The sequence below is a fragment of the Phycodurus eques genome, chromosome 14 (assembly GCF_024500275.1).
Source record: "Phycodurus eques isolate BA_2022a chromosome 14, UOR_Pequ_1.1, whole genome shotgun sequence".
NCBI classification, from domain to species: domain Eukaryota; kingdom Metazoa; phylum Chordata; class Actinopteri; order Syngnathiformes; family Syngnathidae; genus Phycodurus; species Phycodurus eques.
Genome location: NC_084538.1, coordinates 9,866,705 through 9,884,143, shown reverse-complemented (window position 1 = coordinate 9,884,143; position 17,439 = coordinate 9,866,705). Strand labels below are relative to the sequence as shown.

At 40.0% G+C, this 17,439-nt stretch overlaps 1 protein-coding gene across 5 annotated transcripts in view; it reads left to right on the top strand.

Moving 5' to 3' along the window:
• Positions 1–17,439, top strand: part of eml1 (EMAP like 1) — a 53,765-nt gene that overhangs the window by 17,708 nt on the left and 18,618 nt on the right. For 3 of the 5 annotated variants that reach the window (XM_061695540.1, XM_061695538.1, XM_061695539.1), the window contains 2 exons: positions 10,828–11,010; positions 14,645–14,783. In XM_061695540.1, coding sequence (XP_061551524.1) covers positions 10,828–11,010; positions 14,645–14,783 — 322 coding nt within the window. Of the gene's footprint in view, positions 1–10,827; positions 11,011–11,879; positions 11,934–12,495; positions 12,570–14,644; positions 14,784–17,439 lie in introns of those variants that run through there. The other 2 variants (XM_061695542.1, XM_061695541.1) reach the window with 2 other exon arrangements.

The window sequence follows — 17,439 nt, the reverse complement described above, 5'->3', positions numbered from 1 at the left end:
CTGGATATTTTGCCAGCAAATGACCCAAAGGAGTTGGACACCCAAGTTTAGCATCCATTGTCGTATAATATCTGCTCTTTGGAGCCAAAGTGTCACTCTGGCCCTCATAGCCGTTCCTTTTATTTCTGGCAAAATTTATCTTTTCAAAGTGAAATCATTAAAGAGAGCAGATGAGTTAAAGTTCCTCCTCATCGCCGCTCTTCATTATTCTTTTAGAGTTAAGCTTTAATCAAACACAATCTGTTCTGGGATGCAAGTTTCGGTGTGTGTACTTCTTGTTGAGGCTGGTCCTTCTAATTGACTAAATTTGGTATTTTGTGCAATTTGTCTCGTAAAAATTATACAACCTCAGGATGGGTGTTTAACATTTGTGGTAATACTGTCTATTAATGTCGCACAAACTCCACTCAGAAGCTGACCCACTGTGCTTACTGTATTTCTTCAGGTGTCCTCTCAAATAAGATTGCAAAATAAATATGAGGGATGAAAATATATCAACAGCTGAGAGTTCTACAAGATTGTCTCTCTCTGACATTATTCATCTGTAAAATGTACCAGAGCAGCAGTCTGATGCATATCGACTTGATCCGGCATATTTCCTCCAGTACCGCTGATTCAGTCAACGTCTGACATCGATTTTCTGGAGTCCAGCGTCTGTGAGTGCTTACACCACTCTCTGTTTATTTTTAGCTGTCTGCAGCCACTGTCACACCAGTAATTTTCTCAGGATTCCTTCAAATTTTCATACTTTTTCTTATCAGCCCTTAATTTACTTAAGTTCCCAGGCATCTTTTTCTTCTCATGTTCCCTTCACGCTCATTCTCACTCTCTCACACTCTGTGCTTGGTCTTGGGAAAATGCTAGCATAAAGTCCTGCATAATTTTTAATACCTCCAAAAAGGCGGTCTGTTATAGATCTGATCAGTTTGGCCCTGTCTACGGTGGTACCCCGAAGGTAGCATTCACTACCCACAATCTGCTCCATGATGCTGGTCGAACTTCAGTTTGGATTTTCCATTGAATAAAATACATTTGGAATGATTCTTTCTGGATCCAAAACTTTTGCCATGATAAAACCATTATTAAGTCTTCTGGCAAAATTTTAGGTGAGATCTGACATCTTCGCTCAGTGCTCTGTCTTGTCCAGTAGCACAAACACACACAAATTCATTAAACCAGTCACAGAAGATCCAAATCTGAATCTTTTGTTCACAAAAAGCTGGTCTGTACTGGCTGCAATTCGAACAAAAATAATGTAGAAATCTACCAAATTAAAACCACTAGGGTGTCACTTAAACAAGTAGGCTCCTAAGTATTGCTTAATAGAACCTACCTTTGTTTAACAGCTGTTAGTGATACTGACATGGTGAACATAAGTACTTGGACATCGTCAGTCTTTTCTGCTTGTTGCAAGAATCCAAACTGCTTTGATGTTGACTGAAATGAGGACTAGTGAGATTAGGTGACAGCTCCTGTGATATGCTAACATCAAGCATAGTTCCATGTCCAAAATGTAAACATGAAATGCATATGTTTGCTGGAAATGCTGGTGCAAAATTTTACAAGCTTTACAATGTTCGACTTTGGAGCCGCGATTCTACCCGCACTACTCCACCCACTCTCTTATCTCGCTCTGCTCTGTTTTGGCTCCTGATAAGAGTTCACCCTGCACTCTCTCTTTTGTGGTAGCAAGCCAAAGTGTTCACACTTACACAGAGTGACAATGTGTTCTCATTAAAGGTGCACACGATGCAGCTTGTGGTATGTCCGAGGTCAGGTGGAGCAAGCTGGCCTGTGTTATGATGATGTTGGGACTGTAAATTTGTAAGCCTGGCAATTGGATGGTCATTGAAAGGTGCTTCTTGGTGAGCAGGTGCTTTGCAGAGGAAGCCATTTGTTGTTTCTCCTTCTCTAATCTCATCATTCTGTCTCTCTCACTCTCTCCTTTTCATGCGCTGACACACATTCGTGCAGCCTTATCCTCTGACCTACTAAACAATCATGCATGCAAAGTAGCAATGTTGAAGCTCCTGCATTCAAATACAGCAAATGGCACAACTATCTGTATGTTTTGTGTCTGTGTCTGTGTGTGTGTGTGTGAGACCAAAGCTTTAAGTTCGATGTGTGTGTCTGCGTGTGTAGGGCAATAAGCTCATGAGTCCTTGAGCAGGTTGTCATGCATGCATAAAAATATCATGAAGGAGCCAGAAAAAGAAAGCACTGCAGTGTCGTCTTGTACCTGTGGTGGGGTGAGGCTCTGAGTAATAAACCAGTCGACAGAATTCCAAAGAGATGCCATTATTTTTAGTCACTGTTCGTAGTCCCTTTTATACTGCCTGTAGAGGTCATCGTCTTTCCTCCTTTTTATACAGAACAATGGAATGTAGGGCAATTTTCCATCTTTGGAGTTGTAACTTAGGTAGAATGACAACTGTGTGGAAGGGAATTCCACAATGCCAGTTAATGGGTCTGAAGAACACGACCCTGTTGTGTTAAAGGGGACATATTTTGCCAAACCAGCTTCTTTTAGTATTTGGGATTTAATATTGTCTCTATGGTGCCTCAGTAAACGTGTGAAATATGAATTAAAATCGTCCACGCATTCCTGAGCTCCAGACGTTTTTCTTCCGAGAGGCCGGAAATCCGGTAATACGAATTTCTCAAGCTTATCTATGTCACTACCGAAGATCTCCGCCTTCCCTTTCTGCTCCCAACACGTGTGCTTTCACAAGTGGGTCTTCTACACGGAGGCAACCAATCAGGGGAAATGGGGTGTTCTTAGGCAAATATGAACAAAGCAGATACAAAAATGGGTCAAACAGAAGTAGCTTTCAGGGGGGCCTTTTCTGGACACTTGTATGACAAAACCATGATGTTTTTTTAATTGTAATTGACACTTTTATACTAAGTCCATGTTAGAGAGTCATTCCGTGGAGGTCTAAATAGCCAAAATATGGGACCTTTAAAATAAATTGTCTCTATCCAGGTATTTATTTTACATCACACCAGATGCTAGCAATGAAATTGTCGCATGTAATTGTCTGATTTGTGAAAGAGCACACAGTGGCAGTAATGTTTGGCGAATAAATGCCAGTTCTGTTATGTTCAGATACGGCAATTTTACGGCTATCCATTTAAAAAGGGTACAGTTCTGATTCTGAATATGTACTGTAAGTGAATATCAAGCATATCACTTTCCAGTTACAACAGACCACCATCTTTCATGGAAAAAAAACAACAACCTTGAAAATTGAAAAACAGCTACAGTAATACTGGACATCCTCTGGACTGGGGCACGCCATAATGGTCGCTGGCAAGGACTGTTCGACGTACTTGTACTGGATTTCCGCCTTGTACTGCACAGCAAAGCAGAGCGTTTACTGATAGTCTTCAGATGATGTGCTATAACAGTGCAATCTGTGTAGAAATGTTCCAATTAGAAATCCACAAGAGAGGGTTGCAAAATCTAAACATCGTTATGGAGGGGGTGTACTGTATTCAAATTTGTTTCAAATTCTAATGCAAATTAATGTACTTTGTAAGCACATATTTCAGTTATTAATGTCTAAAATGGTCTCTTATGGACTTCTTTTAATTAAAAATGAATTAGAAACTTTGCATGATAAATCCGCTTTGGAGCAAATACTTGAAAATAGGTCTGTTTTTTAAAACACCAGAGTATAGTATTACATTTTTTTTTCGGATAATAGCAAAAGTTAATAATGTTTCTTCTTTGCATTCAGTCACAATGACCAAGTGAGTCGGTTTGGTTCTATTCATGCTAATCGTCTTCATCATCATATACTGTATACTTGCCTTTGCTGAGGTTAAAGTCATAGCCTATAAAATTTCTCTCTGCACCTCTCCAGGTTGTGCCCAGCAGATCAGTTGTAATGCAAACAGATTCAATTAACCGCTGTGTGCCCACAGTGCAGCTCCCAGAAGCTGCTCCTGCACCCTAATTGGTCTCTAACATCAGGAATGAGGGAACCTCCTGATCCAAGTGCATGTCTGGTTGCATGTGTTCAGCCTGTGTCCAACATATGGAGAGGGGGGAAAGGAAATGGTCCCATTTAGAAAGTCCATTAAAAATAGATTAATCAATAACACAGGTGCAGAGATGCGAGTGAGGAAGACGTGCCTAATTGGGTCATGAGGTATAATGAAATTATGAATGAACAGTTGCAGTGTTGCTCTCTTCAGTTGGCTCATTTTATTTACAGGCTTTTATTTCAGACTGGATGGTCACCCATGCAGCTATCTAGGTGTAAATGATGTAAATAGTATTTTCCATTTTATTAAGATGTGTAAATTAGGCTGGTCGATGATAGCTGGGATAGGCTCCAGCACGCCCCCGAGACCCGAGCGAGGAGAAGCGGCTCAGAAAATGGATGGATGGATGAAAACGATCCCAGAGCAATCGCTCCCTAAACATCATCACTGAATGATGATTGCAATATGGCTGCAACATCTGTGACTTTTTGTATTTATGGTTGACATAAATATACTTTTTTTGGCAATGGAAACCCCTTATTTCTTATGGTTGATTTTTTTTTGTTCCTCTTTTAAATGAGCTCAGTCAGCCTGCTCTGATAATCTCCTCCAGCTGAAAACAAGTGAATCGTGAGTGTTTTGGATGATCACACAACAGAATAATACTTCAAATCCATCCATCCATCGATTTTCTGTACCGCTTATCAAATCCGTTAAAACAAATACATTTTGTACTCTTGGACATTGGACTGCCAAATAAATTCCTACACTTTTAAATCAGCCGTTTAGCTGCCAGATGACAGTCGACTATCAGTCTGTTCAAAGCAAATCTCTTGAATTTGGACTAAGCTGGCAGTTTTGTATTTTGTTGTGTAAGAGGGGTGTCTGCACTCAGCAGCACCACTGTATGTTCTCAACCTTCCAGATGGTGGAAGTACTGCTGGCTGATGTTCAGTGTGCTGACAGTGTCTGGCACTGGAAGCGTTTCCCATAACAACAGTGAAAGTGAACAAAACAAACACTAGTCCACACAAACGCTGGATGGAACAAATGTCTCGTCTCTTGTTTTTGGTTGTTTGTTACTTGGGGACAAAGGCTTGTTTCAAGTGAGCAAAAGGTTGAGTTTGACAGAGACATTTTTGTTGGTGCCTGGAACCACGCTGCCAAGCTTGACCTATGCCTCTGTGGTCTGAATCACCTCTTAAATGGCCACACAGCAGTAAGACCAGTGTCTCTTGTTTGTTCCCACCTTGTCATGCTTTCCTCCAACAAGTAAGAAAGCAAGGGGTACAGACTGTTGTGATGTTTGTTAGGTGGCTGGATTGCCAAAAACTACGTAGCCTATTTCCATGAAACGTTCTGGGGGGGGGGCACATGCAGCAAGGAAGACTCAAGCACATATTGGTGTGAAGCCATATAAAATGGCAGATAGAGGAATTATATCTTTTAACTGTTTGAGTCACAATAGAATTATTTTCCCCCTGCCCCTGAGTTCAAACGAGAGCCCTGTCTTATGTCATTCGCCACAAAGCAGAAAGTAGCCTGCTATCTAACACACAGACACACAAACATAACTATGGCACTCAATTTTTACACTTTTGTAAAGTTACAGGCCAAGAGCACCACTATTTGTTTTCCACAGTTCAACCTTGGTGGAGATCTGCGCTCTACAGAGTGACATTCTAGTTATGTAAATGTAATGATAACAGTCTGTTTGCCACCAACTGGAAGGTAGCCTTAGCTCATGGTCTAACCTATCTAGATTATGCACAGCATCCCAATAGAAAGGAATTACTAACACATTGCTGCCTTATTTTCCCCTTCCAGAGACAGAATAGTTTTAAAATCCATCCATCCATTCTCAATACCACTTATCCTGTTCAAGGTCATGGGGCGCTGGAGCCTATCCCCGCTGACTTTGAGTGAAAGGCAGACTACACCCTTAACTGGTCGCCAGGCAGTCGCCCGGCACATATAGACACGGACAACCGTTCGTACTCACATTCACACCGCCACTGAATGGGAACTGAACCTACGCTGCCCGCACCAAAGGCAGGCGAGTGTACCACTAAATCATCAGTGACCCTTAGCTTTAAAATGCACCTGAATTTCATTTCAAAGACCAAAGGAAGAAGAACAAATAATCCCAACCCTAAATATTTGAAACAATTTTACTCTCTTCAATTCTTGTTTTGCTCTCTCCATTTTTTTCCGAGTGGTGAAACAGAGAAAATTCCACTCCAAGCTGCTGTTCGCCCCCAAAGTCCCAAAAAAATTGGTATCACTCGCAAAGTACTGTTTGGCGTATCCTGCATTGCTGAGCGAATCCCCTCGGCCTGTGCGCAGTGTCACAGTCAAGATGTTATTTAGCTACAGTTGTCTGTGCAGCTCTTGTTTCACTTGTTAACCTTTCTTCACTTCTTTTGGCTCTTAACTAACTCTAACACTAACCTCCTTATTAAACTCAAGATTTCTGTAGCTTCACATCAAAGCTTAAGGCCTTAAGTGACTTACTCTTACTACTTACAAAAGGCAAAGCGGATACAGGCTGTATCTTCTTCTGTTAAGTTTCTCATGCGCCCATTTTGAAAGATCTTTGTTTTCGTGTGCTGTTGTTTGGGAGCGGCAAGGTGGGGCAGTTGCTGTCAGTTTGCCCTTAGTCTGACCCCAGGAAGGATGCAGCCAGTGGAAGGAAGGGAGGCTTTAACAAGGTCTGAGAAGGTCAGTATAGGATGCCACATGGGAGTCATTTGGCCTACTTTCATGCTCTACTCTCTTTATGATCTCTACATCCACTTGTCTACATCCCCACATATGGTTCTGACATGAAAACAAGCTTCAGACACCACCATCTCCATTGCCTTGTTTTTCAATGCCCACCAAGGTCCCATGTTGTGACTTTGCTTCTTGTGGGCCACCTCTTGTCTATGAATAGCTATTGATCCTCTGTCCATCAAGAGTCGTCACGAAGCTCATAAAACCAGCTGTCAATTGACCGGTTGATTTAGCTAATACACTTCTGCTGGGTCATCCCCACAATAAACATGACTTGATGAATGAGCAGGGGAAATGCACACATATAACACTCTATCCTGTGATCACATGTGACAAGCATATGGCAGCTAGCCAGTTGGGAGTGAGAAGCTTCATTCAGCGCTTCTTCTTGACACACCTCACAAACAGATGGACTCAAGTACACAACGCTACAGACAATCCAAATCAAAGGCATTTGTTTGCAAAAGTTAGCCAATATCAGCTCCATCTGCAAGTCCAATCAAGCACACTAGTATGGGAACAAAAGCATGAAATAGGTACCTAGTAAAATAAAGGCAGTAACAGTGCCAAACATCGCTTGTGGTCAGAATAATGCCACAAAAAGCCAGAGGAAAAACACTGTGCCGCGGTCATTTAATGCTGGGCGAAATGACGTCTAGTGAGATGCGTTGGCAGCTCACGTGATATGCTGATGTCATGCATTATAGCAGCTTGATATTCAAAATGTGGACTCTTAAGGCATATTCTCCCCCAAAATGTAGGCTCAAAATTCTTTGTGGTCTTGCTTTCTTGTGAAAATATCATCAAGTCCAGACTTCAATCAGTAATCCGGCCAATGTAATTATGAATTACTGATCTCTAATTATTATACAGTGTCAGAAGTAAGGGAGAATTCTAGAAGAGGATTTCAGTGCCTTCCTGTAACTGCAAAACAGAATTACTGTCTTCATGTTTTCACAGGCTGTTTCCCATGGCCTCACTCTCTATTTGTCTTCCAATTATTGTAGAAAGTCTTCCCAGAAAAAATGGAAGCTATTATATCTGAGGGTGGGAAGCGTGTAGTACATATTTTCTTGGATTTTCGGTTGCTGTAATAACCAGGTGCCCCATGATACCACGAGTATAGACCAAAATGTGAAAGTGCCTTCTGTGCGTTACCACAGCATTTAGCTACTAAGACATTGTAGTCCTTTGTTGTTGATACTGAGTGCTAAAAGGGGAAATGGATCAGAACACATGTGCATTCTCCACAATTTAATTATTGATGAGAGTGAGGTCAGTGCATGACTCAGGAAAGTGCTTCTTTGTTCAGTGATGGGAAGATGGATGTGCCAAGTGCTTGTTCACATTTTCCTCCATCATTTTATCCAGAGAGATAATGTAAAGTATTACAATGTGTGCCATATCAAATAATGATGCAAATAATACAGTTTAGGATGTGTACCCTGGCCTCATTGTGACCTGAAAATGAGGCAAGAAAAGATATAAAAGAGAGAGAAACGATTTAATTGAAGCAGCACCGCGGTGAGCCTGGTTGGGTGTGGTGCAATAATGTGGGTTCATTGGATTGAAAGAGAGACAGTGGTGTCCCAGGGTGTGCATGCTGATGGATTTTTTGTTAAATGTAAAGTGACACATCACTGATAGCGACTCGCTGCACAGATATTTATATATTTGGCTTGAACCTTTGGAACATGTGTCCAATTCCTTACATTGGATTCTGTCACGTGACTGTGTGTCATGTTTTAAGGTTTCCTGTAAAGACGGCAGGTGTCAGGCGTTGATGCTAGCGGAATGGTTTGTGTGACAATCCATCTTTGTACTCCTCCACCAGTGATGCCATTGTCTGTCTTTGCTGGGAGCAGACGGGGACAGATGCTCATCAGATAGTAGGAGCTTTATCTTGCGATAGTCATATTTACAAATTAGCATGAAGAACCGCTGCTTTAAAGAACGCCCCTCAGGTGAGCACATTTCATTTTTAGCAAAGAAGGATGACTGGAAGAGAGAATTTCTGCATGTCCTTTGAGTGAAAATTCATCTATGAATCTGAGTTTATAGATTGACAATGGTCTGTAATCATCTATCGTCAAGTTTGGGTCTCTGGGATAATTTTGACAGTCATCCAGAAATGTAGCTGATTTTTAAAGTATTTACAATATCCTCTTTAGTTTCTGTATTTTTTAACTTTGACATTAATGAGTTAGCCATTTCTCAATTTGGATGCTTCACAAGTTTGAAATACACAAAATACACACATTGCCTAACCTAGAGGTCCTCAATATAACGTCTGCCTGCATCAGGACCTTGACACCAAGTCATATAAATTTAGACCAGCTTTATTAGTCTAGCAAGTGGGTGGGTGTGCAGGGCAGATATGCTGTGAGGAGAGAAATAATAGTCTGGTATTTAATAACACAGTATTAATATTTAATTAATTTTCAGGGTAGCATATAGAGCTAGTGGTTAGCATGTCTGCCTCACAGTTCTGAAGTCCAGGGTTTGAAACCTATGCTCTAGCTTTTCTGTGTGGAGTTTGCACATTCTCCCCACTCTTGTGTGGATTCTCTCCGGCTTTTCCAGCTTCCTCCCACATTCGAAAAACCTGCATATTAGGTTAATTGAATACTATAAAAATGGGGAATGTGAATGCTTGTTTGTCTGTATGTGCCGTTTGATTGACTGGTGGCGCTTCTCGCCCAAAATCAGCTCATGACCCTAAGGACAAGCGCTATTGAAAATGGATGGATGGATACCGTAATCCATTTTAGTCACTTCAGGATGACTTGATAAAAGCACTGTATTTTTTAAAAGCAAACTTTATTCAAAATACTTTTAAGAAATTTGACTTACATGAATTCTTCCACTTCAATCTGAAATCAACAATAAATATATTTGGTAAGAAAGTAAGTTGGTGACCTAAATTATGCATGCTATAAATGTTCTGAATGTCTTACTCTTACTTACCCCTTGTCGAAACTACGCTGTAAGCTGCAACTAAGTTGAGTTCAACTGTAATTGAATTTATTGAGCCATTAATATCTATGAGTTAGATGTTTGCTCTTCTAATTAATTTTTTTAAATGATTTGCGTGTTATGTGATTGGCTGGTGACGAGTCCAGGGTGTACCGCACCTCTCGCCCCAAGTCAGCTAGGATAGGCTGCAGTGTACCCACGGCCCTAATGAGTTAAAGCTACAGTATTATAGAGAATGGATCTGCGTGGAATAACATCAGATCTGCATAGTATCGGGGTTTCTTTTCTTTAGCACAACAATATTTTATTTAAGTGTTTGACAACATTATTTACCCAAGTCAAGAGCTCCCATGCATTCCCATTATCTGTGCAGGCGGTCTGGTTGAAAGGCAAATCCACAGAGGGCGCACACACCGCAGATGTCCGATGCATTATTCATCTGATTGTTATTGCAAGTCTGCTGGGAAAACATAGCACTGATTTACATGTATATTTGATCAACGTCATCGTGTGTGTGCACATGAGTGCATGTGTGTGCATTGATGAAGTGGAGTGTCTCCTATTAGTGAGTCAGAGGTGGCAATTGTCTATAATAGCTGTTTAAATGTAAAAAAAAAATATATATATGTCTTGTTTCTTTTACCCCCATTGCTCTTTTGGCTTGTTTTCATTTTCATCAACCAAATATAAGATATTAATATTAGTGTTCCCCCACTATATCGCGGTTCACCTGTTGCGACCCCTGCTACATTGTATTACATTGGTTGTTTTTGTTGAGTGTATCCACTTGTCTATCACCAAAATTCTCGCTATATCGCGGGTGGTTCATAGCAATCAGTTTACATGTTTTTACATTGTACTCACTTACTGTAATGCCTATAATAATATACATATAATATAATATTGTAATTTTAAAAAAAGGTTTTATTTTTGTCTCTCTATTGAGGGTTTTCACTATACTGTGGGGTCTCTGAAACTATATCTCACAATAAAGGGGGAATAGTTGTGCTACTGACTTAGAATATTGTATATACTGTCATCCACTCTGAGTGTCTCTGACAGCAGCTCACCGTGTTTTCTCAGATGACAGCGCGTCAGCATCCAGCAGCATGGAGGTCACCGACCGCATCGCCTCCCTGGAGCAGAGGGTCCAGATGCAGGAGGACGAGATCCAGCTGCTCAAGTCTGCTCTGGCCGACGTGGTCCGCCGGCTGAACGTGTCTGAGGAGCAGCAGGCCATGAGCTTACGTCGAGGGCCCACCAAAGGTGAACAGATACGCAGCACTAGGCTGAAGGATGTCTACTCTGTGTTAGGGTTGGGTGATTCATTTGAGTTTGCTTGTCGGGAATTTTTTTTTCTTTTGTCTATTCCTTAGAGGTCGTTTCCGTAGTTTAGAGATCCTCCAATTAGTGACTTCTCCAAATATGTTTTTTTAAAAAGTAACTAGTGAATTGCATTCCTGCTAAGAAACAAACACCGTAAGCAGAATCATTTCCACATTGTTTTCCGTATGACAAGGAGCCTGTGCTCCGGAAGGCAGTCAGGGAATCAATTGCTCTGAACGTTGCCAAGACAGTTTTCCTATTAATACCTTGCGAAAGCAGCAATTTGTCTACATGTTGAAATTTTTACCTGAGCTATGTGCATCCAAGTCGCAAATATTTTGCAGAAATCTAATATACATGAGAAAATACTGTGAGAGAACTGGAGTGTGTGCAATGTTACTCTTCAATCATTTGATTATGTTAAGTTGTTGAACATTTGAAATGTTAATTTATCAAGGCGGGTTTTACATATGTTTTGACAAAAAATTTTTTTTTTTTTTACAGGAGGAAAACTTTTTTCATATGAAAATAAAAAATATTTCAATTATTTCTGTTGAATGTAATGCTGGCAAAAAAAATCTTGCTGGAAATAAAAATTCAAAACTTGTTTGGTATCAGGAAACATAAATCAAATCCCAGAAGGGAAACATTTCATTTTTGCATTTTCTAGAAAAAGTCGATTAAACGCGGAAAAGTCTTGGCAAAAAAATTTGGTATTTTATTTTAAGGACATATCGCCCAGCCCTATTCTCGGCTTGTCTCTCTCCTTCCACTGGACTGAGTTGTGTTGTCGTATTTATTGTGCGTAGAACCTGCTTTGATGAGAAAGTCTCCCTCGGCAGACAGCCATGTTGGGAAGTCAGGTAGGCCGATTGTCTGTGCCGATTAGGCCTGGTGGCATTTGTATGGGCGAGCACATTTCTATCACTGCCTGCTCGAACAGTGTCATATTTCGTTCACTTCGATAAACACACTTTTGTCTCACACTGTGTGATGCATTGTGACTTGAATTGTGTCATTTCTGAGTGTCAGCTAACTGTAGAAGGGTTAGGGTTAGCCCTCTGTAATGATCTCAGTTCGTAGATACAATATGACGTCACTGATACAAACATTAGATTTCACATGACTGATCAAATATCGATTACTGAAACATGACTATGCTTTGTTTATTCACAGCCTGTTCCCTCACACATCACATTAGCTAGAGATAAACTGTAACAGAAAAAGGTGCATGGTGATAATTTGCTACATTTTGATTTCTAGCTGGTTTTGTCCTACAAGATGACTGATGGGGAGAGTATCCATTTGGATTTAGACCTGCTGGATGACTCAGGGCTTTTTTTTTTCAGCTGCAGCACACCGAGCAGCAGATGGACGCAACGCAGTGACCTACCTGAAACACAAAAACACACTCGCTTTCTTTAACGTACTAGAAAATTACAACTCCCTGTATACCCCTGCTGTGCAATTACTGCATGAAAGACGATAACGGTAGGAGTGTAAGTGTCTGCCCCATGAAACTATCTATTAAATATTTATCACTGCAGAAAAAGCTGCATCGTGGCTTTTAAATTCTGGCCTTGACTTCTAGCACGCGTGAGTTTGTGTGTGCATGCCTGTTTTGTGTTGTTGTTGCCACTTACAAATTGTCCAAGCACACAGTTTATGCTGAATGTTCATGGACCATTTGTTGCACTTGCTTGACAAAGAACCGTGTTCTGAAAAGTAAATAGGTCTTTTTTTTTTTGTAATGATCTCCTTAGATCAGCAGTTCACCATGGAGCAGTTTCATGGAAAGCAATAATTTGACGGAGTGGCACATAAAAAAAAAATTAAAAAATTAAAGTACAGCGGAACCTCAATTTAACAGATTAATAGGGAGAGGGTTCATCCGTTAAAGCCATTTGTATGTTCATTTGAAGCACTTTTTGTGAAAACATCCAGTACAGTACAAAATTATTGTAAGTAAATGTATAAAAAATTATTTTAAAAAAGCTTTTTAAAGATGACCTCGACTTACCTTTAAACATTAATGTGATTGTCTAATAATGTCGTGAAAGTGCCGTGATCGCTGGTGCTTGGGAGGGGTGATAAAATGGCGTGCAGCTATTGGGTGAAAGTGAAGATTTTGGAGTGCCCTAGTGAAAGAGTCCGTACTTGAATCCAATGTAAATGCTGTGGCATAAACTCAAAAAGCCGTTCATGCTCAAAAATACTCCAGTGCTCCTGAATTTAAAAAATTCTGAAAGGAAGAGTAGGCCAAAATATCGCCACAGAGATGTGAAAGACTCATTGCCAGTTATAGAAAATGCTTGATTTCAGTTGTTGCTGTGGAGGTTGGCCCAACCAGTTGTTACTGTATTTTTAGGGGGCCATTACTTTTTCTCACTGGGCCAAGTAGCTTTGATCATTTTTTTTCTTCCCCTGAATAAATAAATTAAATAATAAATAAAATCACCATTTAAAAACTGCATTTTACGTTCAATTGCCCTCAATTTGTTTGACGATCTTAAATCATAATGTGGGGAAACGATGCAAAAAAAAAACCACCAAAAAAAAGAACTTGAGAAGGGGGCAAATACGTTTTCACGGCACCGTATACAGTGGACCCCCTCATATTCGTGACTCGACACCTGCGGATTCACCTATTCACAGATTATTTTATTTTTTCCCAATTTTTTTTTTTTTCTTCAATTAAATTTTGGCGGAGGGGCTACCGACCAACCCCAAAAACGCTTATCGGCGGTTAGGGCTTATTCGAGATTTTTTGGGGGTTAGAAAATTTATATATATATCCATCCTTTTTCTGAGCCGCTTCTCCTCATTAGGGTCGCGGGCGTGCTGGAGCCTATCCCAGCTATCATTGGGCAGGAGGCGGGGTACACCCTAAACTGGTTGCCAGCCAATCGCAGGGCACATACAAACAAACAATCATTCACACATTCACACCTACGGGCAATTTAGAGTTGTCAATTAACCTACCATACATGTTTTTGGGATGTGGGAGGTTGAACCCCGGTCCTCAGAACTGTGAGACAGACTCTCTAACCAGTCGTCCACCGTGCCGCCTTATATATATATATATATATATATATATATATATATATATATATATATATATATATTTTTTTTTTTATGCAATTATAATGGATCTCAGTTATTTGTGTATTTTCACTCTGTGTGCAGCGTTTGTAGTTTTCACTTAAATGTCGCTTTTTCCACTAAACCAACTATTCTCTTTCGTTTAATCTTGTTTGTTTTTATACATTTACGCTAAACAGTGACCAAATGTTGTCCGTTGTAACTAATTGACGCTTGTTGGTTTATTCATAGCTTAGCTGGCTAACGTGGCACATTACACATTATACTCGAAGCGCTTTTACGTTCTCCAATGTGAGACAGACCAGTACCGGTCTGCGGACCGGTTGTTGGGAACCACTGCATTAGATGACAAAGAAAGGAAGTATTAGCCAACTTCACTGTCATAAAGGAACACAATCTCAGTGAATAATTAATGTAGTTATGATCTAAAAAAAGCGTGTGTAATGTTCTTTTATTCCGATTTGTTTCCCAGCCCGGCCAATGATAGCCACCTTGCCGTTAAGACCCTCAGTCAACAACGGGACTATTCTACCAAAGAAAGGCGGTGGCACTCTGCCCTCTCCGTCTGGATCTGGATCCAGGAAGGACACCAGCACAGCATCCACCAGGAGGTGAGCAAATGAAAAAGGATATCAATCAAATTCACTAGGGAATTGTGATGGTGAATTTGACTGGCTGTAGAGGGGCCCCTTTACCAGGTCAAAGGATCGTGTTTTACTTGTCTCGTCATGTCTGATAATTCCTACCATCAATCCTCACCTCTTGCTTTGTCAGCCGAAGCCACTGACATTTTACAGGGCTCATAAACCTAAAGAGTGTGTTTCTGTGCAAGGACACTATGTGTGTGTGTTCATGCATAATTGTGGTGCAAATGTTATCAGGGGAACAATAAGCGTCTCCCATCCCTGGATGTCATTTCCATAATAAAATGAACTTTAGCGCACAGCAGTGACCAGTCCAACTAGATCTAACCCTCTTGCTATTTTTTCCCTTTTTGTACTTTTATTTCATAAACCAAGTTAACTAGTGGGTCTTTGAAATGTATTAAATCTCACTCTGAGATTTACAGAAAATGACATGATTGAACTATGGCTATTAACTCTATGAAAGGAATTTCTGCTTTTTCCACCGTATTGCTTATTACCAAGACAGTTTTGATTTATGTTTGTTTTCACCAATTCCTCTACCAAACTTTGTGGAGGGGAGCATGGGAATATCTATTATATTTTGGTGCAAATCCTGTCAAATGTAAATATTCTGTATTGCTTCGTCATATAATAGAATTTTAATTACGAATTTCAAACAAAGGCTGGAGAAGTTCTATGAAAGTGTACAATTTATTGGTGAGCCAATAAGGATTGTCAGGTCTTGGTGGAAGTCAATAGAGCTGTTTTTGTCTCTCAAAATGTTCACAAATTTTGGGGTATTTCATTCTTTTACTATTTTACTTCACTATCTTTGACACAGAATTGGCTCATAAGTGTTTTACTTAAAGATAGGGTTAAATATTTTACAATACAATAATATTTTACTTACAATAAATATTTTTTACACACTAAAAATTTAAAGAGTGCAACCAAAAAAGTCTGGGGAAAAAATGCCTTAAATGATATACATGTTAAGCATGGAACTGTCATATTGCGTGACTTCAGCAACACTGGACCTCGTTTCAGCAGCATCAACAGATACATGTGTTTTTATTTGTATTTTTTTTTTCAATATCAGAAAACTGCAGCTATGCCCAAGTACTTTTGTGCAGTGTTACTGTACTACATCTTGTGTTGTGTTTCCCACACCCTGTTTTCCCCATCCTTGTGAGCTTGATAGACTCTCAGTCCGAGCTCTCAGCCAGAGCTGATATTTACCAGCTCTTTGTTAGCAAACGGATTGTGTTCAACTTTGCAGGTTACACTGTACATAGTTTTTTGTTTGTTTGTTTGTTTTTTGTTTTCCTCCCAAACTATAGTTAATGGCTAAAAGGGGGCAGTGTCATAAAGTTGAGATTTATCTTAAGATGAGGGTGAAAAACTTGACTTCACTCACCAATGGGAGCTTTGGGGAATGCCTAAAATACTTGCTGGAAGGAGATGCTTAATCAAACGTTTTACTGCAGCTCCACTTCAGTGGCTCATGGTTGTCTCTTGAGGGAATAAGACTTACCAGACAAGATTTTTAATTATACCAAATTTGTGAACGGTTAATTTTAATTCTCGGTCGTTTACGTCCATTCCCTGCCATTTGTCTTTCCCATTGTTCCCATTCTGTGACTCGCCAAATGTCATGCAGCCAATGTACGTCTTGTCTCCTTATAATAAGATGTGCAGTTTGTCTCCTTTGTCTCTGCCAACCAGAATTCTTTCTTTGCGGCTCAGGTGAGCATGACACCGTGTTACTCTCAGTCTAACCTAACCGCTATGGTGACATCAATCTCCAGTCATGGCAATAACGTACTTTTAATGCTTCATTTTTCATTCACAAGTTCCATACACTGGTAATATTCACATGTAATCAGTGTCATAATTGTGCAGTACTTGAAATGAATAAACAACACTACACCAACAGTATCCTATATCTTGCGGTCCGATTAGTGTGATTCCTCTCTGGCTTATGCACCCGACAGCAGCTTCTCTCCATCTTTTTAATTCTGTTCAGTAGCAAACAAATCACAACTAAAAGGACTGACCATTTTTTAATGTGAATGGGGTGGATTAGGTGATGACTGGGCCGACTGGCCAGTGGACTGCTGATGGAGCCTTTTTATTGTATTGAACAAGCCGGCTGTCAAGCGGCCCAATTGATCAGGTTTAGCTGGTGCAAGACCATCTACTGGGGAGTAAAAAAGCCAACTTTTGAACCCCTGTTATTTTTGGCTTTCACACCTTTTGTTGTTGTACTATGAATGAGAATATGTTGCATCTCTATCCAACTTAAAGTCTTGATTAAATAGATATGTTTGAGACTAGGAAATAAACCTGCAATAAACGTGTAGTGTAGTTAACTTAAAAACTTCAAAACTTGACCCAAAATTGATTTGACACATCTAACTGCAAGTCATGAAAACCAAGATAATAAAAAAATGAAAATTTGTGATTCCATATAATGAATGAAAGGTATATCATAAATTTCATGGCATACGTTTTACTCAAATATAACACTTTCTAGAGGAACAACTTATCATTTCTCACATAAACTGCATGGTTTACTGTCTTGCCACACATTTGACTTAAATGTAGCCTGTCACACAAGGTCATTTTAGGTCTCATATAA